Source organism: Hylobates moloch, unplaced genomic scaffold, assembly GCF_009828535.3.
Source record: "Hylobates moloch isolate HMO894 unplaced genomic scaffold, HMol_V3 SCAFFOLD_4, whole genome shotgun sequence".
NCBI classification, from domain to species: Eukaryota; Metazoa; Chordata; class Mammalia; order Primates; family Hylobatidae; genus Hylobates; species Hylobates moloch.
Genome location: NW_026652279.1, coordinates 100459290 through 100485839, shown reverse-complemented (window position 1 = coordinate 100485839; position 26550 = coordinate 100459290). Strand labels below are relative to the sequence as shown.

General features: G+C 46.4%; 1 protein-coding gene across 8 annotated transcripts in view; it reads left to right on the top strand.

Annotated features, from left to right (window-relative positions):
- The first annotated feature begins 638 nt into the window (after nt 1-638).
- The window catches only part of CRYL1 (crystallin lambda 1), a 124195-nt gene continuing 98283 nt past the window's right edge, over nt 639-26550 (top strand). The window contains exons 1-3 of one of the 8 annotated variants that reach the window (XM_058437791.1): nt 639-769; nt 14305-14450; nt 21379-21427. In XM_058437791.1, the coding sequence (XP_058293774.1) occupies nt 729-769; nt 14305-14450; nt 21379-21427 (236 nt within the window). In that variant the 5' untranslated portion in view covers nt 639-728. Of the gene's footprint in view, nt 770-10661; nt 11141-14304; nt 14451-20988; nt 21199-21378; nt 21428-26550 lie in introns of those variants that run through there. The other 7 variants (XM_058437789.1, XM_058437790.1, XM_032150700.2 and 4 more) reach the window with 7 other exon arrangements.

Genomic DNA, 26550 nt, shown 5'->3' with positions numbered 1-26550 from the left:
ACAAAGGAAGACCTCCTTTTATCGTCTCAGTGTTGGCTGCGGTTCCAGCTTGAGTACCGTCTCCTCTGTCTAATGACCGTGTCATTTCCCGTTCAGCTTGTGCTATGTGGACGCACACCACTGTCAGGCAATGTGTGATGCCCCTTCCTCTTGGTCTGTTCCGGGATCGGGAGTCAGGGCACGAGGGCATTTCCTTCTTCTGATATACAAACCGAGTGCAGAGTGTGCTCCGTGGCGGAATTCAGACGTGTCCTTCCGTCGCGCAGATGAACGCATCGGGTGCCGTCGCAGTCCTTGCGCCCAGTTCGCAGTTGGCGGCAGCGGCAGGCGTCTTTCAGAGACGAATTAGCAAAGGGGACATTCTCTGACAGTTTCTCTAGGGTGCTTTAGCGCTAGCGCCCGTGCCAGCCTGGCCGTGTCCCCTCCTATAGACACGGCCTTCACCGTGAATGCCAACAGTCACAAGCTCGTGGTCTTCCCGCTTCCCCCCGCCCCCGACGTGCCCCCGCGCTGGTCCTGCCCCTGCCCACGAGGGTCGGCGCGCGGGGTGTCTCCGGGTGTCTCGGCCGGCGGCGCGCACCCCACTCCGGGACCAAGCGGCCCTCCCCGCCCTCCCGGTCCGCGCGCTCAGCCAATGGGCGCGGGACCCGCCCTCCCCGGAGCCCAGAGCTCGCAGCTCCGCCGGCGCCTGGTCCCAGCGTTCGCGGCGCCGCGTCCCCGGCCCAACCATGGAGTCCTCCGCGGCCGGCTGCGTGGTGATCGTTGGCAGGTAAAGGGCTCCGAGCCGCGCTGCTGCCCCTGGAGCCCGGGGAGACGCCGGGGACGTGGTGCCCGCGCGTGGGGCCCTCGTGGGGGGCGCTGGGTCGCTGTCCCCCCCCCCCCCGGCCTCCGGTCCTGCGAAGCCCTGCGCCCTGCGGCCCCAACGGCTCTGGGAGGCTCGGGGAGCGGCGCGGCTGGAGGGGCTTGGCAGGTGGAGGCGCCCCGCGGAGGTGGGTCTGCTTCCCGGGAGCCGGCGTTGCAGGAGGTTCCGAGGCTGACCGCGCAGGCCGCGGGGCCTGCGGTTCCTGGACTCTGTTGAATGTCGCCGCGTCTGCCCGCAGGTCCACATAGAAGTGCCAGGCACCGCGTTGAACGAAACGAATTCTGGCTGCGATCCTGCGACGACTGTGTTCTCATCCCCATTTTACGAATGAGAATACTGAGACTAAGCAGTTTACCTAAGGTCACAGGCGTTTAGTGACGGAGACAGGACTAGCCCAGCAGGGAGGGTGCCAGCGCAGTCCTGTCGGCGACGATGTCGCTGGAGGCCGCAGCAGGTGTTAGGCGAACATACAGGCAGTCCTAATTCCTGGGAGAGGCGATGTTTCCAGAGGGAAGGTGGGGGGCGATGGAGCCCAGAGAGTTTGCTAAGTGTGTCCATTTAACAGCTTAAATTCTGCCCAAATTGATTTTTAGTGTGTGCTTCCCCCAACCCGCCCCCTACCCCCTACGTTTACAATCCTTGCTATTTTATTTTTTTAAAAGGGGCATTTGTGTGTACCTTTCTTTGGCCAGCTGTTAACAGCAATCTATAAACATGTTAATACATGCTATTGATAGTTAAAAGCACCTTTTTGGTGACTGCTGTTGAGGTGTTGGCCTGCCCCCGACTCCGCCCCCCATCAGTGTACAGTCTCCCCGGTGTGGAGACCACTTCCAATGTCAGGGTGTTTCCTTCCCATTGAAGGAAGGCATCAGATTTCTTGTTGTCAGCTTTCTTTTCTCCAGAGCAGTGGAGTTAACTGTGCCTTTGTTCTTTCTGGCCCATGGGTGCCCGTGGTTGAATAGTGAAGGCATATTAAAAAGCGCACTTTGGGCCGCGCGCGCTGGCTCACGCCTGTAATCCCAGCACGTTGGGAGGCCGAGGCGGGCGGATCATCTGAAGTCGAGAGTTCGAGACCAGCCTGACCAATATGCAGAAACTCCGTCTCTACTAAAAATACAAAATTAGCCGGCCGTGGTGGCGCATGCCTGTAGTCCCAGCTACTCGGCTGAGGCAGGAGAATCCCTTGAACCCGGGAGGTGGAGGTTGCGGTGAGCCGAGATGGTGCCATTGCACTCCAGCCTGGGCAATAAGAGCGAAACTCTGTCTGGAAAAAAAAAAAAGTGCACTTTGTACCAGTGGTGGTAGTTACCTCTGTCTTGCATTTTATTAATAGTTACCAGAGTGTGGTATATATATATACACACATATATATACATATATATACACACATATATATACATATATATACACACATATACCCAGTTTTCTACACGCACGCGCGTGCGCGCACACACACAATTTTAATAGGATAGGGTCTCTCTCGCTCTGTCGCCCAGGCTGGAGTGCAGTGGCACCATCATGGTGGATCTCAACCTTCCAGGCTCAAGCCATCCCCCCAAAGCAGGCATGTGTCACCACACCTGGCTGATTTTTAAAATTTTTAGGTAGAGATGGGGTCTCACCATCTTGCCCTGGCTGGTCTTGAACTCCTGGGTGCAAGCGCTTTGGCCTCCCAAAGTGTTGGGATTACAGATGTGAGCCACCTTGCCTGGTCTTGTATAGCTCCATCATGCCTTGGGGTAGTGTTATGCATGCATCTGATACATGTGAAGTAAAGTTTTAGTTGACTGTGCAGTTATTTGGCTGTGGGTGGCTCAGTCTACTGAGGAGGAGCTGCAGTTGACAGTTTACTTCTGATTCTTTGAGGGATGTTGATAAGGAATTAGAGAAAGGCTGCCAAACTTTAAGGACCACATAATTCTCTGGGGCCTCTGCTTGTTTCTTTGTTTTCTGGTGTGAAAGTCCATCTTTCCCCCACCCTCAGCACTTCAGCACACACCCAGCTCTGCCTCTGGGACAGTGCTGGTTTCTTCCCTTCCTCCTTACCCCCCTTCTTTCTCTTCCCTCTATTTCTTTCCTGGCCCCACAGATGATTCCAAGGAACACCCACTCAACAAATAGGGCTTGGGGAATGTAAATTAATTTGCCAAAACCTGATTCAGTTTCTTAGGTTTCAACAGACCAACATATACATATTTCAATTTCAGGAGCACATTGTGTTTTCAGCTTTCCTTATAAGTTCGTAGATTTCGTCTTGAAAGTACCTGCTAGGAATACAGTCCCCCTTAATTCTTTTCCGCTGATCTTTTCCCAAAGTGCACTCTTCCTTAGGGCCGCTTAGCTGTCCTATAAACATCCAGGGCAAGTCCCTTCAGAATGGAGAGGGCTTGAAAGAGGATGAGAGAAACGCTTTTGGGCCTAGGGCTGCAGGAAAATCTGGTAGTGATAACTTTTAAAAATGGGAGTAGAAGTTGGGGCATGGTGGCTCATGCCTGTAATCCCAGCACTTTGGGAGGCCTAGGAGGGTGGATCACCTGAGGTCAGGGGTTCGAGACCAGCCTGGCCAACATGGCAAGATCCCGTCTCTACTAAAAATACAAAAATTAGCCGGGCATGGTGGTGCATGCCTGTAATCCCAGCTACTCAGGAGGCTGAGGCAGGATAATCGCTTGAACTTAGGAGGCGGAGGTTTCAGTGAGCCAAGATCACACCACTGCACTCCAGCTGGGGGACAGAGTGAGACTCTGTCTCAAAAAAAAAAAAAAAAAAAAAAAAAGCAGTAGAAATGGGTATCATGAAGATAAATTTGCATTGGAGTAGTGTTCTAAGGCTTTCATTTTGTTAGCCTTACCTTTATAAAACACTGTGTTTCTAAATCGCTAAAACACGAGTTCTGTATTTGTATACACACTACAAGATTCAGCTTGTAAGGCCGGGCGCGGTGGCTCACGCTTCTAATCCCAGCACTTTGGGAGGTCGAGGCGGGCGGATCACGAGGTCAGGAGATCGAGACCACGGTGAAACCCCGTCTCTACTAAAAATACAAAAAATTAGCCGGGCGTGGTGGCGGGCACCTGTAGTCCCAGCTACTCGGAGAGGCTGAGGCAGGAGAATGGCGTGAACCCGGGAGGCGGAGCTTGCAGTGAGCCGAGATCGCGCCACTGCACTCCAGCCTGGGTGAAAGAGTGAGACTCCGTCTCAAAAAAAAAAAAAAGAAAAAAAAAAAAAAAAAAAAGATTCAGCTTGTAGCCCTTGAGCTTGTTTAGAATAGGAACACAAAATGTTCCTGGTACAAGGCAGGCCCTTTCTCCTGTCCTGCTTTTTAGGGGGCACACTCTTTCAGGATCAAGCTCAGGGACTGTCTCCTCCAGGAAAAGTTCTGCTTCTGGGCCTTTCCCCTAAGGGTAGAAACTGTATTGTTGCCATTTGTATCCACCATGCCTGGTCCCAGTAGACAGATATTTGAGCATTTGTAACAGAGACTGCTTATTTTTTAACTGATGTGCCCTGTGAAGGGCTTGGTAGGACGTTGTTTTATATCAAGAAAAACATCCCATAAACTAGAAAGGCAAGAAAGAAAGGTAACCTGTAAACTAGCGTCTCCTTCATTTTTTTTTAATTCCAAAATTTTGTTTGTGGTGATTGTACTTTTTTTTTTTTTTTTTGAGACGGATTCTTGCTCTGTCAGGCTCAGGCTGAAGTGCAGTGGCACCATCTCAGCTCACTGCAACCTCTGCCTTCTGGATTCAAGCAATTCTCCTGCCTCAGCCTCCCAAGTGTCTGGGACTACAGGCACGAACCACCATTCCTGGCTAATTTTCATGTTTTTAGTAGAGACAGGGTTTCTCCATGTTGGCCAGGCTGGTCTCGAACTCCTGGCCTCAAGTGATCCGCCCACCCTGGCCTCCCAAAGTGCTGAGATTGCAGGCATGAGCCACTACACCTGGCCTGTGCATTTTTTATAAGAAACTTTCTGAGGCATGAATTTTTTTTGAAGTGCTATTCTAGGTATTTTCCTGCTAATTTTCGCACACATACACAGCAAACCCTAGGATACCCTCCTTGCCTTTTGTGTCAGCTTAGACGCTAAATGTGCGCTTCGCAGGAGTTACTTAATAGCTCTTTCTGGCAAAATTTCCATAGTAGACTTAGATCATGAGTGTAGGAACAGTTTTACTTCAATTTTTACCCAGTAAATAAGTAACTGTAGCTGGAAAGATACTTTCAAATGTATCTAAAGTGAATTTATTCAAAATTAAGTGACATTAATGACAGAATTGAAGCAATTATATCACTTTTCTCCCCTGCTGCTTTGCTACTGTATAACAGAATAAATGTTCATCTGCATTCACCTTTTGTAGTACCCATTAAGATTCATGAATTCAGAAGCTTTAAGACATGTCACAATAGTCACAGTGGGAAGGGCATTGAATTACCTCTATTGCTGGCTCCCATTTTGAGGTCCCCAGGCATATAGTGGTTGGAAAAAAGGCCAATAAGATGTCACAAGCTCTCAGGACAGGAAGTTAATTATTCTTGGGCCTGATGTAAGGTAGTATTGGGGAACAATACTGAGGGAAACCTGAAACAGAAACCTGAGGGAAACCAAACCAGGGAATTTTCCAGCTCTGGGGCCGTGCAATCTGGTCCCTGGGCCCCTCTGTAGCTTCCTTTGCTCTGTAGATTCCCTCTCCTTGTACTTGCTCACTTTTCTTTCCTTCCCTGTGACTTTATCTTGCACATCACTGCCAACCGTAAGGTTATCCTCTTTCAAGTATAGTGCCTCTTACTGATTTTTTTTCTGTATTTTGGGTCCAATTTTCTTTCTTTCTTTCTTTCTTTTTTTTTTGAGACGGAGTCTTGCTCTTTCGCCCAGGCTGGAGTGCAGTGGCGCGATCTCCGCTCACTGCAACCTCTGCCTCCCGAGTTCACGCGATTCTCCTGCCTCAGCCTCCCGAGTAGCTGGGACTACAGGCCCCTGCCACCACGCCTGGCTAATTATTTATATTTTAGTAGAGACGGGGTTTTACCGTGTTAGACAGGATGGTCTGTATCTCCTGACCTCGTTATCTACCCACCTCGGCCCCCCAAAGTGCTGGGATTACAGGCGTGAGCCACTGCACCCGGCCCGGATCCAATTTTCAGGAGAGGAAACCCAGTGGTCTCAGCTCTGTGCATCCCAGGCTGCAGGTGTCATAGGGTGCTCCTAAGCCAGTTGATTGGCTGCTTTGGGTCAGGTGTCCAATCAATGTCCAATCATTCAGTGACTGAGTGTGTGGGCATGAAGGGGTGGGGGAAAGGACACCAGCTGGTCCCCAGGGGTCAGCGGTCTGCTGTTGGTCCTCTGCAATGAAGGGGCCAATCTCAAGACTGAAAGGGAAGTGGGGCCCAGTCCAATCACCTGATATTTGATGCCAGAATCCCTGCCGATGGGTTACCCTCCCTCAGGTCAGATACTTGCGGTTCCAAGGATTTGCTGCCTGTTTGATTAGGGGGCTGCCTTTCCCTGAGCGACAGCAGCATCAGGGTAAGACCCAAGCCATGGAGGCAGGTGCATTAGCCCCAGACCAAAGCGCCATGCTCCCTCCCGCATCATTGCTTCCCCTCCCCAGGGTTCTGACCCTGCAGCCAGCAAACATACAGTTGTTCCCTGCAAACAGAAAAGCACCCTCTCTTGACCCCATTTTTCCTTCTGGTAATTGCCACATTGCTCCTCAAAACTTAATAAACGTATCCGTATTGTCTCCAGTTTCTTTCTTCCTATCCATATTCTTTCTCCTAACTTTGTATTAGGGAAACATTTCAAACTGTGTTAAAGTTGAGAGAACAGTGCAATGAACCTTAAGGTACCTTCCCCCACCCCCTCAACTTCAACAATTATTAACACATGGCTAGTCTGGTTTCAGTTATTCTCCCTTCTCTGGATTGTTCTGAAGCAAATGCCAGGCATTGAGTCATTTCGTCTGTAAATATGTCAGCATGTATAGTATCTAAAATATATGGACTTTTAAAAATATATAACCACAATAGCATCATCATGTGTAAAACATTAACACAATTCTTTAATATCTTCATGTAATATCTTTAAATATCTCTTCCATATTCAAGAGTTCCCTGATTAATTTTTTAAATACTTGGCTTGATTGATTTAGGGTCTAAATAAGGCCCACATGTTATATTTAGTCAATAAGATTCTTAGCTCTTTCAATCTATAGATTGTTCATCCCTCTCTGGTTTTGTAAAATTTTTCTTGCAGTTTATCTACTGAAGAATTTGAGTCATTTGCCCTGTAAAATTTCCCATATTCTAGGTTTTGCTGAATGTATCCCTTCCCTCCCCTCCCCTCCCCTTCCCTTCCCAAGATGGGGTCTTGCTATGTTGCCCAGGCTGGTCTTGAACTCCTGGGTGCAAGCCGTGTACCTACATCGGCCTCCTAAAGTGCTGGGATTACAGGCATGAGCCACTGCGCCTAACCCGTGTTGTGTCATTTATCATGTTCCACCATCCCTTCATCTCCTGAAACTGGTAGTTAGGGCTAAAGGCTCATTTTCTCTTAAACCTACCCTGAGCAGTCTTTCATCAAGCCCACAAATCTGCTCTTGTCATGGTCCCCACCCCCGTTCAGCTTGCGAAACCCAATGGTCAATCCTCAGTTCAAGTATTCATCAGCAGCGTTTGATGCAGATGGCAGCTCCTTTCACTTTCCTGACCACACCCCCCTCCCACCTCACTGGCACTACCTTTTGTCCCCATATTCTTCCCCATTAAAGTTGGAGTGTCCCAAGGCTGAATCCTTGGACTTCTTTATCGATATTCACTTTCTTAGAGATCTCACCCAGTCACACACTTTTAAATACCACATCTCTACAGTAAATCCCAAATTAATATCCCAGCCCAGCCCTTGGCTCTGAACCTGGATACTTACAGCCAGTGATTTGCTAGACCCATCCCTTAGCATTTCTCACTGAAAACATCCCGTTTTGAACTGATCTTCCCTCCTAACATCTGCTCCGTTGCTAGTCTTTCCCAGCAGAGTTAATGACATCTCCATCCTTCCTTGTCCAAAAGAAACCTGGCACTGTCCTCCATTTTTCTTTTTATCATACCCACATGCAACTCACCAGCAATTCTTCTTGGCTGTACTGCGAAACTATTGCATATTCATTTCTCAGCTGACCACTTTCCAGCACCCCCTCTGCCTCCGTCCTGGTCCCACCTCCCATCACATCGGGCACCAGCCTCCTGACACCCAACTGGTCTCCTAACTTCCATCTTTGCCCTTCTGCAGTATATTCTTAGTAAGACAACTAGAATGTCCCTTTAAAAACAGAAGTCAGATGATATCTTTTGTCTAAAACCTTCTATTAGCCAACTATCTCACTCAGTAAAAACCAAAATCCCTCCATTGCTTCTGAGGTGCCATGAAATGGGCTCACCGTTCTCTCCTTCCCTTTGACCTCATTGTCCCCTCCTTCCTCTCCCCCCACTGCCTCTCCAGCAGAGCACCAGCCTTGTTGATCTGGATCAGCTGGGCAAACAGACTCTGTCAGGAACACTTGTCACATAAATACACTCATGGCTTGGCCCCTTACCTCCTTTGCTAAAATGTCACCTTCCCAGTGAGACAGTCCCTGGTGGTGCTTTTAACATTTCTCTGCCTCTCAGTCCCTGCTCCCCTGCTTTCTTTCTCCCTAGTGCTTTTGCTTACTTAGTTTGTTGGCTGCCTACCTACTATGAGCTCCTTGGGGTCAGGAGCTGGGCAGTGCCTGCACATGGTAGGTGCCCTTTACATATTTCCTCAGTGAGTCATCATTGCCTTCCAATTAACTCCGTGGACAGAGCCAGCTGACTGTTATCTCGTATTTTTCACTTGATAACCATGGCTTTTTCACATTTATTGAGCCTCTACAACATGCCAGAAATATGAAGGTGAGTGCTAGTTCCTGAGTTCCTGGTGCATAGAGTTTATCCTGTTGAACAAATAAATTCATACTGCTCACTGGCATTGCTTTTTTTTGTTGTTGTTGTTGAGACGGAGTCTTCTCTGTTGCCCAGGCTGGAGTGCAGTGGTGGGATCTCGGCTCACTGCAAGCTCCGCCTCCCGGGTTCACGCCGTTCTCCTGCCTCAGCCTCCCGAGTAGCTGGGACTACAGGTGCCCGCCACCACGCCCAGCTAATTTTTTGTGTTTTTAGTAGAGATGGGGTTTCACCATGTTAGCCAGGTTGGTCTTGATCTCCTGACCTCGTGATCCACCCGCCTTGGTCTCCCAAAGTGCTGGGATTATAGGCATGAGCCACCGCACCCGGCCACTAACATTGTTTTTTATTTTAAACTTCACTATGCAAAATTTACTTTTTTTTTTTTTTTTTTTTTTTTGAGACACAGTTTTGCTCTTGTTGCCCAGGCTGGAGTGCAGTGGTGCAATCTCGGGTCACTGCAACTTCTGCCTCCCAAGTTCAAGCGATTCTCCTGCCTCAGCCTGCTGAGTAGCTGGGATTACTGGCGTGTGCCACCACTCCCGGCTAATTTTTGTATTTTTAGTAGATACAGAGTTTCACCGTTTTGGCCAGGCTGGTCTCGAATTCCTGACCTCAGATGATCCACCCGCCTCGGTCTCCCAAAGTGCTGGGGTTACAGGTGTGAGCCACTGCACCCGGCCACAAAGATTTCAAAATCCAAAAACAATTTGCAATCTGAAATACTGGGCCCAAGCATTTTGAATAAGGCCCACTTGGCCTGTACTGCATTTGTCATCTGCTCCTGTCTCTCCATCCACTCCCAGGCTTGCATGCCCATATAAGGTGGGTGCCAGAGGTAGAATTTTTTTCGGGGTTTTGTCCTGGGGGTAAAGACTCTATTGAGACAATTGGCTTTGGGTAGAGCAAGATTACCTTCTTTTGTAAACAGCGTCTTGCTCTGTCTGAGGCTGGAGTACAGTGGCACGATCGTAGCTCACTGCATACTGCATCCTTGAACTCCTCGGCTCAAGTGATCCTCCTGCCTCAGCCTCCTGAGTAGCTGGGACCACAGGCATGTGCCACTACACCCAGCTAATTTAAAATTTTTTTGTAGAGATGCAGTTTCCCTCTGTTGCCCAGGCTCTTCTTGAACTTCTGGGTTCTAATTATCCTTCCGCCTCAGCCTCCCAAAGTCCTGGGATTACAGGTGTGAGCCAGGCCTGTTCAAGATTGTCTTTTGGCTGGGGAACGGTGGCTGATGCCTGTAATCCTAGCACTTTTGGAGGCCAAGGCGGGCGGATCACAAGGTCAGGAGATTGAGAACATCATGGCTAACACGGTGAAACCCTGTTTCTACTAAAAAATACAAAAAATTAGCCAGGCGTGGTGGTGGGCACCTGTAGTGCCAGCTACTTGGGAGGCTGAGGCAGGAGAATGGTGTGAACCTGGGAGGCGGAGCTTGCAGTGAGCCGAGATCGCGCCACTGCACTCCAGCCTGGGCAACAGAGCGAGACTCCGTCTCAAAAAAAAAAAAAAAAAGAGATTATCTTTTGATATGCAGTCCCCAGGAGAACAAAGCCAGGTGCTGAGGCTTGAAGAATGGCCAGGGAAACTGAGATTGAAATGTTACAAATACATATTTTCTCTAGGCTAGTGAGAAAGTGCCCAGTTGCCTTCTGGTGGGGTAGGTAAGCCTTGTCCCAACTCAGAATCATCCTTTTGCAGGGTAAGTTAGTGTTCATTTTTTTAAAAAATATTTTTTAAACTTTTAAGCCACATTTAGCCATAGTAAAATAGACATAACATACAATTTGCCTTTTTTTTTTTTTTTTTTTTGAGATGGAGTTTTGCTCTTTCACCCAGGCTGGAGTGAAGTGGTGCCATCTTGGCTCACCACAACCTCCTCCCCACCGGTTCAAGCGATTGTCCTGCCTCGGCCTCCCGAGTAGCTGGGATTACAGGTGCCCACCACCATACCTGGCTAATTTTTGTATTTTTAGTAGAGATGGGGTTTCCCCATGTTGGCCAGGCTGGTCTTGATCTCCTGACCTCAAGTGATCCACCTGCCTCAGCCTCCAAAAGTGCTGGGATTACAGGCGTGAGCCGCTGCGCCCGGCCCAACTTGCCATTTTAACAGTTCTTAGTGTACAGTTCAGTAGTGTTAAGTATGTTCCCATTGTTGTGCAATCAATCTCCAGAACTTTTTCATCTTGCAGAATTAAAACTCTGTACCCATTGAACAACAGCTGCTCATTTCCCCCAGCCCCAGCCCCTGGCATCCACCCTTCTAGCTTTCTGTCTCTATGGCTACCTCAGGTAAGTGGAATCATAGGGCATTTGTCATTTTGTGACTGGCTTATTTCATTTGGCAAAATGTGCTCAAGGTTCATCTGTGTTGTGGCATGTGTCGTTTCTTTTTAAGGCTGAGTTAGTGTATATTCTTAAAAGCCTAAGACTCTGAACATAGATAGCTGTTCTTTGTATTCACACCTTAAGGCAACTCCCTACATTATGCCAAATGTGACATTTGTTTCCCCCTCGCCCTTCTACTCAACTAAATTTAAGTATTATTATTATTAATTATTATTATTTACTGGCTCCATCCACTCTTATGAAAATTTAAGTATTATTGCTTTACATTTTTATGGCAGGAGTTGGTTGTCGAGGCATGTTTACAAACATTTATTTTTAATAACAGCAATACTGAGCTGTAATTCACCCATTTAAAGTGTACAATTCAGTGGTTTTAGTATATCCACAAGGTTGTGCATCCATCACCACAATCAATTTTACAACATGCTCATCATCCCAAACCTTGGACCCACTAGCTATCGCTTTTCATTCCTTCCTCCCCTAGCCCTGGGCAACCACAAATCTACTTCCTATCTCTATGGATATGTCTATTCTGGACATTTTATAAATGGAATCATGCAATATGTGAACCTTTGTGACTGGCTTCTTCCACTTAGCATGATGTTGTCAACATTCATCCATGTGGCATGTATCAGCATTTCGTTCCTTTTTGTGGCTGAATAGCTCTGTTGTATGGGTGTGCCACATTTTATCTGTTGCATTTAGCTGTTATGAATAATGCTGCTATAATCGTTGGTGTACAAGTTTTTTTGTGGACATGTTTTCATTTCTGTTGGGTACATACCTAGGAATGGAACTGTTGTTACATGCTTTCATTAAAAAAAACCTTTATTTTTTTAGACAATTTTTACATTTACAGAAAAATTGTGGAGATAGTATAGAGAGTTTTCATATGTCATCTCACCAAATTTCCCCTATTATTAACATCTTACATTAGTATGGTGTATTTGTAACAATTAATGAACCAATACATTATTATTAACATTGTTTATTAATAATTTTAATAATATTGGCTATTTCATGACCAACACATTATTATTTAACAACATTCATATTTTATTCAGATTTCCTTAGTTTTTACCTAATGTCTTATTTCTGTCCCAGGATCCCCTCCAGGATACCAAATTACAATAGTCATTTCTCTTTTGACTCATCTAGACTGTGATAGTTACTCAGACTTCCCTTGTTTTTCATGACCCTAACAGTTTTAAGGAGCACCAGTCAGGTAGTTTGTAGAATGTCCCTCTGTTAGGATTTGTCTGATGCTTTTCTCATGATGAGAATAGTGCTATGGGTTTTGGGGAGGAAGACCACAGGGATAAAGCATCGTTTTCACTTTGTCTTATATCAAGAGTGCATACTCTCAATGTGAGTTACCACTGTTGATGTTGACTTTGGACACCTGGCTGAGGTAGGGTTTGTCAGGTTTCTCCACTGCGTGGTGACTCTAACTTTTCCCTCTTCTATACTGTGCTTTTTGGAAGGAGGTCACTCTGCACACGGAAGTGGGGGTGATGCCCTACCTCCCTCAGGGGGAGTACCTACACAAATTATTTGGCATTTTTCTGCGAGGGAGATTTGGCTTCTTCTTCATTTATTCAAGCATTTATTTGTGGTATACTTTGTGTTATAATCCAGTATTGCCATATTAATTTTGTAGCTCAAGTTCCAGTTTTGGCCATTGGGAGCTCCTATAGTAGGCCCCCATCCCTTTGACATGCCCCATTGATGCATTTTTTTTTTTAATACTTTCTTTTTCTTTTTGGTGCTACAAACTGCTCCAGGCTCATCTTGTATATTTTCTGGCTCTGTCTTCAAATTAGCCATTTCTCCAAGGAGTCCTGCTTCCTATTATTGGAGAATAGTATTAGAAACCAAGACTTGGACTCTAGATGTGTTCTGTACATTTGTTTTTCACTTTTTGAACAACCCCATGTGAACTCTTTATGACTTTTTATTTTTCATTTTTCAGGAAGTCTGAAACAGCAGTTGGAGTGTAGTGGTTAAGAGGAAGGACTCAGGAGTCAGATTGCTTGGCTTCATCTCATAGATCCATTACTTATCACTCTTGTGGACTTAATTCCTCCAAGCCTCAGTTTATCACTTATGTAGGCTTAATTCCTCCATGCCTCAGTTTCCCTACATATAAAATGGAAATACTAATAACACCTACCTTGTAGAGTTGTAAAGATTAACATAAGTAAGACCTGTGGTATGTTTAATGGTGTCTGGCACCTAATCCATGCTGAAATGTGGGTGGCAGTGGCAGTGGCAGTAATTATTGGGGAGGACAGGGCAGATGCTCTCTCTGTTCTTTTAAGTTAATTAAGTGACTTGCCTAAGACATGGTCAAATGGAAGTTCACTAACGGGTCTTGTGTCTCCATGGTACCCTGCTACCTCCTGACTGTAATGTTTTGTTTCAGCATGTGAGTACGTGATAAATACCTGAGATGCTGCAGGGCTCCATGTGGAATGTGAATACCAGCACTGGAGTTGAGGGCTCAGGAGCTCCTGGGTGGAAACAGTTAACATTTAAAATAAATAATGTTATCAAAATGTGTACTTAAAAAATTCATACATAATATTCCTACATACTTATGGGGTACCTGTGATATTTTGTTACATGCATGGAATGTGTAATGATCAAGTCAGGGTATTTAGCACACCCATCACCTTTAACATTTATCATTTCTTTGTGCTGGGAACATTTCAAATCTTCTAGCTGTTCTGAAATATACAACACATTGTTGTTAACTCTAGTTACCCTAGGGTGCTATAAAGCTCTAGAACTTACTTTTTCTATTAACTGTATGTTTGCACCCATTCACCAACCTCTCTTCCTCCCTCTCCCACCCCCATCCAGCCTCTGTTAACCATCATTTTATTCTCCACCTTCATCAGATCAACGTTTTTAACTTTCACATGAGTGAGAACATGTGATATTTGTCTTTCTGTGCCTGGCTAAAATGTGTACTTTTAAGATATGTATTAAATATTTTAAGAATAGGATACCGTGTAATTAAAAAAAAAACTCATTCTGGGTTAGGAATGAAAAGTCATTCGATTATTAAATTAACTCGAATCCTTTCTTTTATCTCCCTTTAGTGGAGTCATTGGGCGAAGCTGGGCCATGCTGTTTGCCAGTGGAGGCTTCCAGGTGAAACTCTATGACATTGAGCAACAGCAGATAAGGAACGCCCTGGAAAGCATCAGGTGGGCCAGCCGGCGCGCTCCAGGAGGAACGGAAGTGGGTCTGTTTCTCTCAGTTGGTCTTGTTTGTCATATCCTCAAGGCTATGAGGATCTGTGATGTCACATTTTCGTCTGATGGCTACTGCAGTGCCTCTTGAGTTGGTAAAGGCCAGGCCTACAGTGGCTGGAATGTGAATTCACACTGGGGAAGGGCTCCCATGGGGGAGGAAACGACCCTTCTTGCTGTGAGGATCTGCATCAAGCGTGAGTGACTTTGCAGGCTTCTCTAGCTGTTTGCCCTGGGGCTGGAGGGCTGGGGTTTCCTGCTTCCATCTAGGCAGGAGGAACTCGCTTCCAGCATGTGACAGCCATAGCTGCAGGGACATTACAGTTTAGGAACAGAGGTCCTGCAGCTTGTTTTGACCTGTTGATCTAGTAATGGTAGGACCCAAATGAAAACATCCTGAATTTTAGTTAGAGGTTTAGCACTCATGTGAGAGGACAGAACTGGAGCTGTTTATGTGGTTATTATTAACTGTGACAGCGGTACTAGTTAAAGGTGTGAGAGTGGATGAATTTACTAAATGCTGAGTGCTAAGAATGCGGAGGGCTTTTTAGGGATGGTAGTCACAGGAACCAAAGAAAGGCTGAGAGTGAAGGAGGTCAAGGACGGGAAAGAAGCCATCACAGTGTGCCCAGAAGCAAAGGCACTGGCGTGGAGCACCCTCACTGCACGGCACGTCCCCCTGCCGTGCCGTCACGGAACAGGGTTCTGACCATCTCAGACATGCGTTAGCTGGTTATTGTCCTTATTTGGAGGGTGTCCATGAATGTATAACTTGAATTTGCATTTTTGTGCAACAAAAATATGCTTACTTTATTGTCTACATTTTGAAAAGATTAATATGTAGGGTATGATGTTAAACTATAGGCATTAAGAAACTGTATACCCTAACCCAGTGTTGTTTTGCAGATTAAGAACTTGAACACAGAGAAGTTAAGTTACTTCTTCCATATTGTTACAAATAGTCAATGCCAGGGTAAAATGTCAATCTAAAAAACAAAAACCTTGGCCAGGGCTGGTAGCTCACACCTGTAATCCCAGCACTTTGGGAGGCTGAGGTGGGAGGATCATTTGAGGCCAGGAGTTCAAGACCAGTGTGGGCAATATAGTGAGACCGCATCTCTACAGAAAAAAAGAAAAAAATAGCCAGTGTGTTGGCACCCACCTAGCTAGCAGTGGCTAGCTACTCGGGAGGCTGAGGCAGAAGGATTGCTTAAGCCCAGTAGTTCCAGGCTACAGTGAGCTATGATTGCACCACTGTACTCCAGCCTGGGCAGCAGAGTGAGACTTTGCCTCAACATAAATAAAATAATAAAATACAAAACCAACCAGACAAAAATCAAAAGTAAAACAATCACCAAAAAACCACTCACATAGACCGTACTGTTTTGGAAGGAAGGGGACTTGGCATTTCAGTACCAACTACCTGCCAGCCATGTTCTGTTCACTAGGGATACATAGTGGATAATGTAGACACAGTCTTTTTTTGCCACGGAGCTTATGGCCTAGTAATCTTACTGTATTAAATTCTCATAATAAACCCTTTTGCCTGAGCTCAGGAGTTGGAGACCACCCTGAGCAACATGGTGAAACTCTATCTCTACTAAAATCAAAAACATTATCTGGGCATGGTGGTGGGCGCCTGTAATCCCAGCTACTCGAGAGGCTGAGGCATGAGAATCACTTGAGCCTGGGAGGTGGAGATTGCAGTGGGCTGAGATCACACCATTGCACTCCAGCTTGGGCTACAGAGTGAGACTCCATCTCAAAAAAAAAAAAAAAAGGCCGGGCGCGGTGGCTCACGCTTGTAATCCCAGCACTTTGGGAGGCCGAGGCGAGCGGATCACGAGGTCAGGAGATCGAGACCACGGTGAAACCCCGTCTCTACTAAAAAAAAAAAATACAAAAAAATTAGCCGGGCGCGGTGGCGGGCGCCTGTAGTCCCAGCTACTCGGAGAGGCTGAGGCAGGAGAATGGCGTGAACCCGGGAGGCGGAGCTTGCAGTGAGCCGAGATCGCGCCACTGCACTCCAGCCTGGGTGACAGAGCGAGACTCCGTCTCAAAAAAAAAAAAAGATTCACTTGGTGTTTACACTCTATGGATTTGGAGAAATGTATACTGACATGTATCTACCCTTGTAGTATTACACAGAATAATTCCACTTCTCTCAAATTCTTCCTTTCCATCCCTCCCTTCCCCCCAACCTCTGGCAACCACTGATCCTTTTACTGTCTCCACAGTTTTACCTTTTCCAGAATGTTATATAATTGAAATCATACAGTATGTAGGCTTTGCAGATTGGCTTCTTTTACTTAGTAAAATGCATTTAAGTTTCCTCCATGTCTTTTCATGGCTTGAGCTTGAATGATATTGCATTGCCTGGATGTACCACAATTTATTTATCCATTCACCCACTGAAGAACATCTTGGGTGCTTCCAGGTTTTGGCAATTATGAATAAAGTTGCTCTAAATTTCATGTGCAGGTTTTTGTGTGGACATAAGTTTCCAGTTCCTTTGGGCGAATACCAAAAAGCACAATTGCTAGATTGGATGGTAAGAGGATGTTTAGCTTTGTGAGAAATTGCATAACGGTCTTCCAAAGTGGCTGTCCTATTTTGCTTTCCCACCAACAATGAAGGAGAGATCCCATTGCTCCATATCCTTACCAGCATGTGGTGGTGTCAGTGTCCTGGATTTTAGCCATTCTAATAGGCATATAATGGTATCTCCTTGTTTTTTTGTTTTTTGTTTTGTTTTGAGACAGTCTCCTTCTGTAGCTCAGGCTGGAGTGCAATGGCACGATCTCGGCTCACTGCAACCTCCACCTCCCGGGTTCAAGTGATTCTCCTGCCTCAGCCTCCCGAGTAGCTGAGATTACAGGCGCAAGCTACTACGCCTGGTTAAATTTGGTATTTTTAGTAGAGGTGGGGTTTCACCATGTTAGTCAGACTCCTGACTTCAGGTGATGCACTCACCTTGGCCTCCCAAAGTGCTAGGATTATAAGTGTGAGCCACCGAGCCTGGCCCAAAATGTTGTTGTCGTTTTTTTTTTTCTTTTGAGACAGAGTCTTGCTCTGTCACCCAGGCTGGAATGCAGTGGTGCGATCTCTGCTCACTGCAAGCTCCACCTCCTGGGTTCATGCCATTCTCCTGCCTCAGCCTCCGGAGTAGCTGGGACTACAGGCGCCCACCACCACGCCCGGCTAATTTTTTTTTGTATTTTTAGTAGAGACGGGGTTTCACTGTGTTAGCCAGGATGGTCTCGATCTCCTGACCTCGTGATCCTCCCGTTTTGGCCTCCCAAAGTGCTGGGATTACAGGCATGAGCCACCGCACCCAGCCCAAAATGTTTTTAAAAGGCATCACAGGAAATGTAACACAAACAGCTTAATATTTGGTTTTATGGAGGTGATTTAGGGAGCAATAGGAAGTAATTTATTGATAATAAAAAAGCCATTAATTTTTTTTTTTTTTTTTTTTTTTTTTTTTGAGATGGAGTCTCGCTCTGTCGCCCAGGCTGGAGTGCAGTGGCGCAGTCTCGGCTCACTGCAAGCTCCGCCTCCCGGGTTCAAGCCATTCTCCTGCCTCAGCTTCCCGAGTACCTGGGACTACAGGCGCCCACCACAACGCCCGGATAATTTTTTGTATTTTTAGTAGAGACGGGGTTTCACTGTGTTGGCCAGGATGGTCTCGATCTCCTGACCTCATGATCCGCCCGCCTCGGCCTCCCAAAGTGCTGGGATTACAGGCGTGAGCCACCGCGCCCGGCCAAAGCCATTAATTTTATAGTTGTAAAGAACGTTAAGGAATTTGTGGTCTTCCTAAGTAAATTACATCTACTTAATTAAATTCATCTTTTATTCCCACATTTGTGTATGAAAGAGCATAGCAAGCTCCACTTTGGAAATGGTGGCTGCTAAAAAATGCTTCTCCTTCTGTCCTTGAGGGCTATCCTGGCTTTTCAGGAGGCCTGGACTTTTATTTTATTTTATTTTTTTTGAGACCATGTCTGGCTCCGTCGCCCAGGCTGGAGTGGGGTGGTGTGATCTTGGCTCACTGCAGCCTCCACTTCCTGGGTTCAGTTGATCCTCCCACCTCAGGCTCCCAGGTAGCTGGGATTACAGGCGTGCACCACCATGCCCAGCTAATTTTTGAAATTTTTTGTAGAGACAGGGTTTCGCCATATTGGCCAGGCTTGTCTGGAAGTGATCAGCTCACCTCAGCCTCCCAAAGTGCTGGGATTACAGTTGTAAACCACTGTGCCTGGCCAGGCGTGGACCTTTTTTTTTTTGAGACGAAGTCTTGCTCTGTTGCCCAGGCTGGAGTGCAGTGGCTTGATCTTGGCTCACTGCAAGCTCCGCCTCCCGAGTTCACCCCATTCTCCTGCCTCAGCCTCCGGAGTAGCTGGGACTACAGGCGCTCGCCACCACGCCCGGCTAATTTTTTATATTTTTAGTAGAGACGGGGTTTCACCATGTTAGCCATGATGGTCTCGATCTCCTGACCTTGTGATCTGCCGGCTTCGGCCTCCCAAAGTGCTGGGATTACAGGTGTGAGCCACTGTGCCTGGCCTGGGCGTGGACTTTTAATCAGTTTTCTGGTGACAGTATATGCAACAGGTGGGTTTGGAGCTGAGAGACATTAGCTTCATAGCTGGCCCAGTATTGGAGGAGGAGAGTACCTCCAAGGGAAGAGGAGACCCGTGAATCTCTGATTAGGTCATGCTTTAAGCCAGCCCCAAGTGGACTCCAGACAAGGAGTTGACAAACCGTTTCTGTAAAGACCAGACAGTAAATATTGTAGGCTTTGCGGGTCATATGGTCTCTGTTTCAGCCTTTCATTATAAAGTAAAAGCAGCCATAGACAATCAATAAACAAATAGAGGTGGGTGTATTCCAATACAACTTTATGGATTGACACCGAACTTTGTTCATGTAATTTTCAGAGTCACAAAATACTATTTTAAAATTTCCCCAACTGTCTAAAAATGTAAAAACCATCCGGTATTAGTCTGTTTTCATGCTGCTAATAAAGACATACCCGAGACTGAACAATTTAACAAAGAAAAAGGTTTAATGGATTCATAGTTCACATGGCTGGGGAGGCCTCACAATCATGGTCGAAGGTGAACGGCACGTCTCACACAGTGGCAGACAAGAGAACTTGTGCAGGGAAACTCCGCTTTATAAAACTATCAGATCTCGTGAGACTTATTCACTGTTATGAGAATAGCATGGGAAAGACCTGCCCCTGTGATTCACTTATCTCCCACCAGGTCCCTCCCCCAACACATGGGAATTATGGAGCTATAATTCAAGAGGACATTTGGGTGGGAACACAGCCAAACCATATCACATCCTTATCTCACAGGCCATATAAAAATAGGAGATGGGCCAGATTTGGCCTGTGGGCTGTAGTTTGCCCACTGCTACCATAGACTTTTCAATTCTGTTATCATTTCATCTTTTATCCTGTAAAGCCAATTCCAACCCACTTGTAATTAAGAGAAAATCCCACAGTTCCTAATTGAAAGTCCTTTGTTTATTTCTTGGGTATTTATGTTTTAGGCCTTATTTTTAGATGCATCATTAAAGATTTTTAAAGTCCTTTCAGGCATCAGGACTGATGATGCTGAGTGATGGAGGGTTGTGGGTAAGTTTTTTTTTTGTTTTGTTTTAAACCAGGTTAAAGGCTTTCCTGTTATCCTACTATGCTTAATTAAGAGCTGTATTTCTTAATATCATTGGTGCCTGATTAGATTTAACTTTTAGATACTAGTCTGTAAGATTTTTGAACCAGAAAAATCTAAATAACTTACGACTGTTAGCAGTCATATTCTAGAAGAAGCAAATGTACTGAATTCTTATGTAGCTAGGATTTTAAAGGAGTACATACAAATCTTTCCTCAATAGCAGGTACTTTATTTTTATAACACACACATTTAAGCTGAGTTAAATATGCAGAACTAGTTGTACTTCTTTGGCAGGAAACGGGAAGCTTAGGATATCTTGTGACCAACTACCTCTTCCTTCTCAAATAACTGGCAAATAACTTCAGGAAAATCCAGTTACGTCGTGTCATGTTGCACCCCCTAGGAAGTACTGGATTCTTGGTCTTGAGTGACTTTTAAATAAAGCTACCTTTTCCTCTTTCTTAAATCACAAGATCTTCAAATGTACCATTCCTGCACAGGGAGTCCAAGGTAAAAGGACTGAGACCAGACTTTGTTTTTGTAAGTATTTTGGTCAGTGCAGTGAGTTCTGAGATCAGGCGGTTAATGATTGTGAACTCTTGTCAACAGCAACACCGTGTATGACCTGTGGTGCTTAGATGTTCAGAAACCCCAAGGTTAAAATGTCCCTGACCACATATCAGGCAAAAGGAATGTAAGGAAAACCAACTGAATCCTTTTTTCAAGAAGTATAAATGATGTATCTTTCCGATTGGTTTGCATTGACTGTTGGGTCCAAATAGCTTGTGTCCACAGGCATCTTCCCTGACACCTGTTTTGTGGTCTTTGTCTACCGCTGTAGGTCGTGGGCTCCCCCAGGACAGACTAAACATCACACCCCCAGTGTCCCTCACTATTCAGTGTCGTGTGGTCTCTGTGCTAGCCATTATGGATGCAGAAATAAGCAACATGCACGTTTCCTGTCCCCAGAGCCTGAACCTGCTAGCCTGAACCTATTAGCTCAGTAATTGTTTTAACTGAGTCACAGGAACCTTTTCAAGAGTATCCAAAGGTAATGTTTCCAATCATGTTCCTCATACACTTTTTTCTCACCATCTATTCCACCTTGCAATTTGGCCCACTTCCCATATTCTGATGTTTTTGTTGTTGTTGTTGAGATGGAGTCCCACTCTGTCACCCAGGCTGGAGTGCAGTGGCATGATCTTGGCTTACTCTAACTTCTGCCTCCCAGGTTCAAGCGATTCTCCTCCCTTCGGCCTCCTGAGTAGCTGGGACTACAGGTATGTGCCACCACGTCTGGCTGATTTTTGTATTTTTTATTAGAGATGGGGTTTTGCCGTGTTAGCCAGGCTGGTCTCGAACTCCTGATCTCAGGTGATCCACCCGCCTTGGCCTCCCAAAGTGCTGGGATTACAGGCGTGAGCCACTGTGCCCAGCCATATTCTGATTCTTTTTTAATGTTTCATATTAGAAAATGTCATGTGGTTGAAATTTCACTACATCTGCATGAATATTCTGTGTGTGTTAGACCTATTAAAAACTAATGGTATTAAATAGTAGAAATGGTACATATGGATTCTGAACCTGTGAAAATGAACTTAAACTGGGGGAAGTTGATTTAAAAAATATATTAAAACATTAGGGCCGGGCGCAGTGGCTCACGCTTGTAATCCCAGCACTTTGGGAGGCCGAGGCGGGCGGATCACGAGGTCAGGAGATCGAGACCACGGTGAAACCCCGTCTCTACTATAAATACAAAAAAAAATTAGCCGGGCGTGGTGGCGGGCGCCTGTAGTCCCAGCTACTCAGAGAGGCTGAGGCAGGAGAATGGCGGGAACCCGGGAGGCGGAGATTGCAGTGAGCCGAGATTGTGCCACTGCACTCCAGCCTGGGCGACAGAGCGAGACTCCGTCTCAAAAAAAAAAACAAAAAACATTAGAAGATAAAAGAAATTATCACAACTCGTACCATGCCAAGGGATCTTAGTGAACTTGAAAAACAAAAAGCTGTCATCTAGGACTAATCTTTTTCTGACAGGGTGGCACAATAAGAAACTTAAAACTTAGCATGTTTACATTTCATAACAGAAGGTAGCTTGACCTTGGAGAACCTTATTAGCAGTTACTTTACTGCTTTGTCTTTGTTCACCATTGTATGCCCAGTGCTTGGCATGCATTAGGTCTCAAGTAAGAAGTTTAGAGGATGAAGCTGTGTTTTAAGAAGAAAAACAAATCCCAGCACTTTGGGAGGCCGAGGCGGGTGGATCACCTGAGGTCAGGAGTTCTAGACCAGCCTGGCCAACATGGTAAAACCCCATCTCTACTAAAAATACAAAAAAATCAGCTGGGCGTGATGGCGGGCGCCTGTAATCCCAGCTACTTAGGAGGCTGAGGCAGGAGAATTGCTTGAACGTGGGAGGCAGAGGTTGCAGTGAGCCAAGATTGCACCACTGCACTCCAGCCTGGGCGACAGAGCGAGACTCTGTCTCAAAAAGAAAAAAAAACAAAAAAGAAAAGAAAAAAGAAAAGCAAATCAAGTAAACAAAGTTGTAACACGGACCTACAGATCAGGAGTGTTTTAGTTCTTAAGATTTGGAGCTAGACTCATTTCCACGTAGCAGGTGGGCCATTCTATTCCTCAAGGGACCAGGCCGCCCTGACATAGGCTGTGTTGACATCTTGGTGACCACCCCAACACCAGGAGCCAAACGCACTGCCTTGTCTGGCCTGAGTCCCTATCTGAAATCGCCATCTTTAGGGGCCCGTGCCCTTCGATCTTGGTTTCTCCACCATCTGTACCTGGTCACTCTGGCACGCGGATCCACCTAAAAGTGAATCATCTTTCTGAATGGAGTAGGAGTTAATAAACCACCAGCAGTGATCTCTGAAACTAGGTAGGCCTGTACTGTGTCTCCTAAGTGACTGAACTTCTTGTGCTTGGACACAGGCATTTCCAGTAACTGGGTCTCTGACCTGTTTTCAACTTGCTACCCAGGTCTCTGCCCTGGCCTAATCTTGAACTCTGTTTTGATCTGGATTCTGCTAGATTGGTCTGTTCTCCTGATTTGAAACTTTTAGTTTTCCCACATACTGTTGGCCAGAATAACTGAGTATGGTCACAAATTGTTCCCGTCTCTGTCTGCACTCCCCTGTGCGTTGTGACTTTGCTACTCTCACCCCCTTACTCGGCCTAGCCACGGGCTTGCCAGTGGGTTATTAGCACATGTGGCATGCACAGCAGAAGGCCTGGAAAGTGCATGTGCATTGAGATTCGTTCACTTCCCGCTGGGGACCCTTCTTCCCTTCTTATCCAGTCAGCCCAGCCTAGTCAGCGGGAGGTATGTGGCCCAGCTACCAGCCAGCACCATCCAGCACAGCACCAACTGCTAAACAGATGAGGGAAAGCCATCCTAGACCAGCCCCCAGACAACCCACTACTCATTGCAGCCGCATGGGTGAGCCCAGCTGAGCCAGCCAAAATTATTAAAGCCCGTGTCTGTTGCCAAAAGTTCACGGCAGTGGCTGTGGGTTCAGCCGGGTTGTTCAATATGACTTCCCTGTGAATGCACAGATCCTGCTATCACTTAGCTGTCATTAGGACAGATCAAATAATTGCTTCATTTGCCTTATTTTTCTTCACAAACAAAAATAGCCTTGTTTTATCTGATTTGTAAAAGTCATATATATGCTAATTATATATCCACAGTATTGGGGAGAAGCCAAAATATTAATACTTAGGGCGGCAGGATTCCGAGTGATCTTGCTGCATATTCTGAGGCTGCGCGCTTCCGGCATGATCCTGCGTGCTGTGCATCTAGACCAATGCACATTAGCAGTCATGGTTGGGCTATGGAGGTGTAGGTGCTGTCAAGGATTGGACTCCAGAGTTGTGTGACTCCTACCTTGACTGGCCATTGTCTCCCTGTGAGGTTTCCAACAAGGAAACCAAAGTACCCCATTTTTTAACTGGGCCTGATACTCCAGTGTAAACTTTGGTGAAATCGATCGCCTTGACACTTAAGCAGGCCCTCTCCTCCCCTGCCTGTCTCCCTGCTACCCAGATCCCAGTGTTACCACTGGCCTGGAGGGAGGAGACCTTGTGTGTTTTTTGTTTGTTTGTTTGTTTGTCTTTGTTTTGAGACGGAGTCTCACTCTGTCGCCCAGGCTGGAGTGCAGTGGCGCGATCTTGGCTCGCTGCAGGCTCTGCCTCCCGGGATCACGCCATTCTCCTGCCTCAGCCTCCTGAGTAGCTGGGACTACAGGTGCCCGCCACCACGCCCAGCTAATTTTTTTTTTTTTTGTATTTTTAGTAGAGACAGGGTTTCACCGTGTTAGCCAGGATGGACTTGATCTCCTGACCTTGTGATCCACCCTCCTCGGCCTCCCAAAATGCTGGGATTACAGGTGTGAGCCACCTTGCCCGGCCGGAGGGAGGAGACCTTCTGAGTGAGGAGGGGGAAGCGGGGAGGGCAGAGATCCTGGTGGGCCACAATGGCGTGGATCCAGGCAGGCAGACCCACAGCCCTCCTGTGCGATGGACGGAGGTAGTTTTCTTTTTTCCTACAGTGCATTTAAGTTCACATGCCTCACTACAAGGTTTGCAGATTCTGAAGTCTAAGGGGGCTGGGTGGCTAATGGGTGTGAATAATGGGGTGGGGTGGAGACCTGGGCAAACTGGAGATAGTCTTTGGAGATAGGCATGCCAGATTTTTAAAACATTGTGCTGTCAAACAGAAGTCTGGGGCTACTCTTCTTAATGAAAACTTGGGTGTTCTGCCCTCTTCCCAACTTCAGAAACACCTGCCATGATTGTTAGTGTCCACACACTATCACCGTGCCACATAGACTGTGCGGTTGGGCTGTCTTCTCTTCTGCATTGCAGTAACTTAATGGAAGATTTTTGTGCAGCCTCAACTTAACCTGCCTGTCTGGAGTTAGAGTGATCCCTGGGGCTGGAGTCGGGGGTGGAGTCTGGCTCAGCCCTCTGTGTCTGCATAATCAGGGCCTGGAAACAACAGCAATGTCACTGTCAAAGCAGATATCACAACACTGCCATCCCATAAGGAAGCAATCCCTGGCCTTTCTATTTCCTCACTGCTCTCTGCTCTTTGCTTCCAGTGTTCTAGGATTTCTGTTGGCTGGAGATGAGGTAGACTCACCTCCTTAAGCTAATCTTACCTTATCTTCCATGTCTGCCCCTTCTTCCCTGTCTTTAGCTCTTCAGGTCCTCAGACCTTCAGGAATAGGTGGGAGCCGAAGACCCTGCCAGAAATCCCCTTGGGAGTTCACGATAGGCTGGCACTGAGATTTCTGAAAGAAATGTTAGCCACGCCCTTTATTCCTCAGGAAGCTGCATTATACATGGAGTCATACTGTAGATAGAAAGCAGGCAGCACAGTGTGAAAATAAGTGAGCAGTGCAGAGGAGCCTGGTGTGGCTCAGCGGCCCAGACTGTGAGCTTTGCAGTCAGATCTGGCTCAACCTTCATAGCTGGGTAACTCACTGAATCTGTTTCCTCATCTGGGATATAGAGACATAATAATACCTTCCTTATAATGTGGTTTTGTTACCAAAACACTAAGAGTTTCGTCTAGGTCCTGCTGCTCACAGCAGTGAAAGCCAATGACTGAAATGATGAGTACAGCCAAGGAAGAAGGCTTTAATCGGCTGCTGCAGCCAAGGAGATGGGAGTTCAGTCTCAAATCCATCTCCCTGACCACCTAAAATCAGGGGTTTATATAGCAGGAAAGAAATGTAGCACTGTGTAGGACAACAGGAACTAGGGAGGGGCAAGGAAGCAATCTTGGTGAATGAGGGGCCTGGAGTCTCATTGTATGGATGTGATGATCTGGTAAATTTCAGTTCTTCAATACTTTTTTTTTTTTGAGAGGCCTGAAGGTCATTTCCTGAGGAAGGAACTCAGATAAAACAAATAGAAATTTCAAGCTTTAAGGCAAGAAGGATCAATTTCTATGTTTATTGAAAAAATTGAGTGGGTTTCAGTCTCCCCTTTCTTGTTTATAGATTCCTCAACCATGGGGCATCTGGTCATCCATCTTTCTGTCTCCTTCCTGCTGAGGAGAGGCATTGTGTGCAGCACCAGACCATGGATGACCTCATGGCCATCCAGGAATCAAAGGCTAATCTAATACTAAAGTTTTTCTTCTGAAACACAATCTTTTTCTCCAGTCCACCACTTTCACAAAGACAAATCACAGCAGGACCAATCTACCTGCAAAATAAGCTTCAGTCCCATATGCTTGGCCTGATTACCCACACAAAATGGAACAAGAATCACTGTTCTCATAGGCTCTCCTAAATCGGCTTTGCTAGAACCTCTCACAAGGCCATTTTAGTCAAAGGCCTGGGAAAACAACCACTTCCTTCAACTGTGTCCCATTACC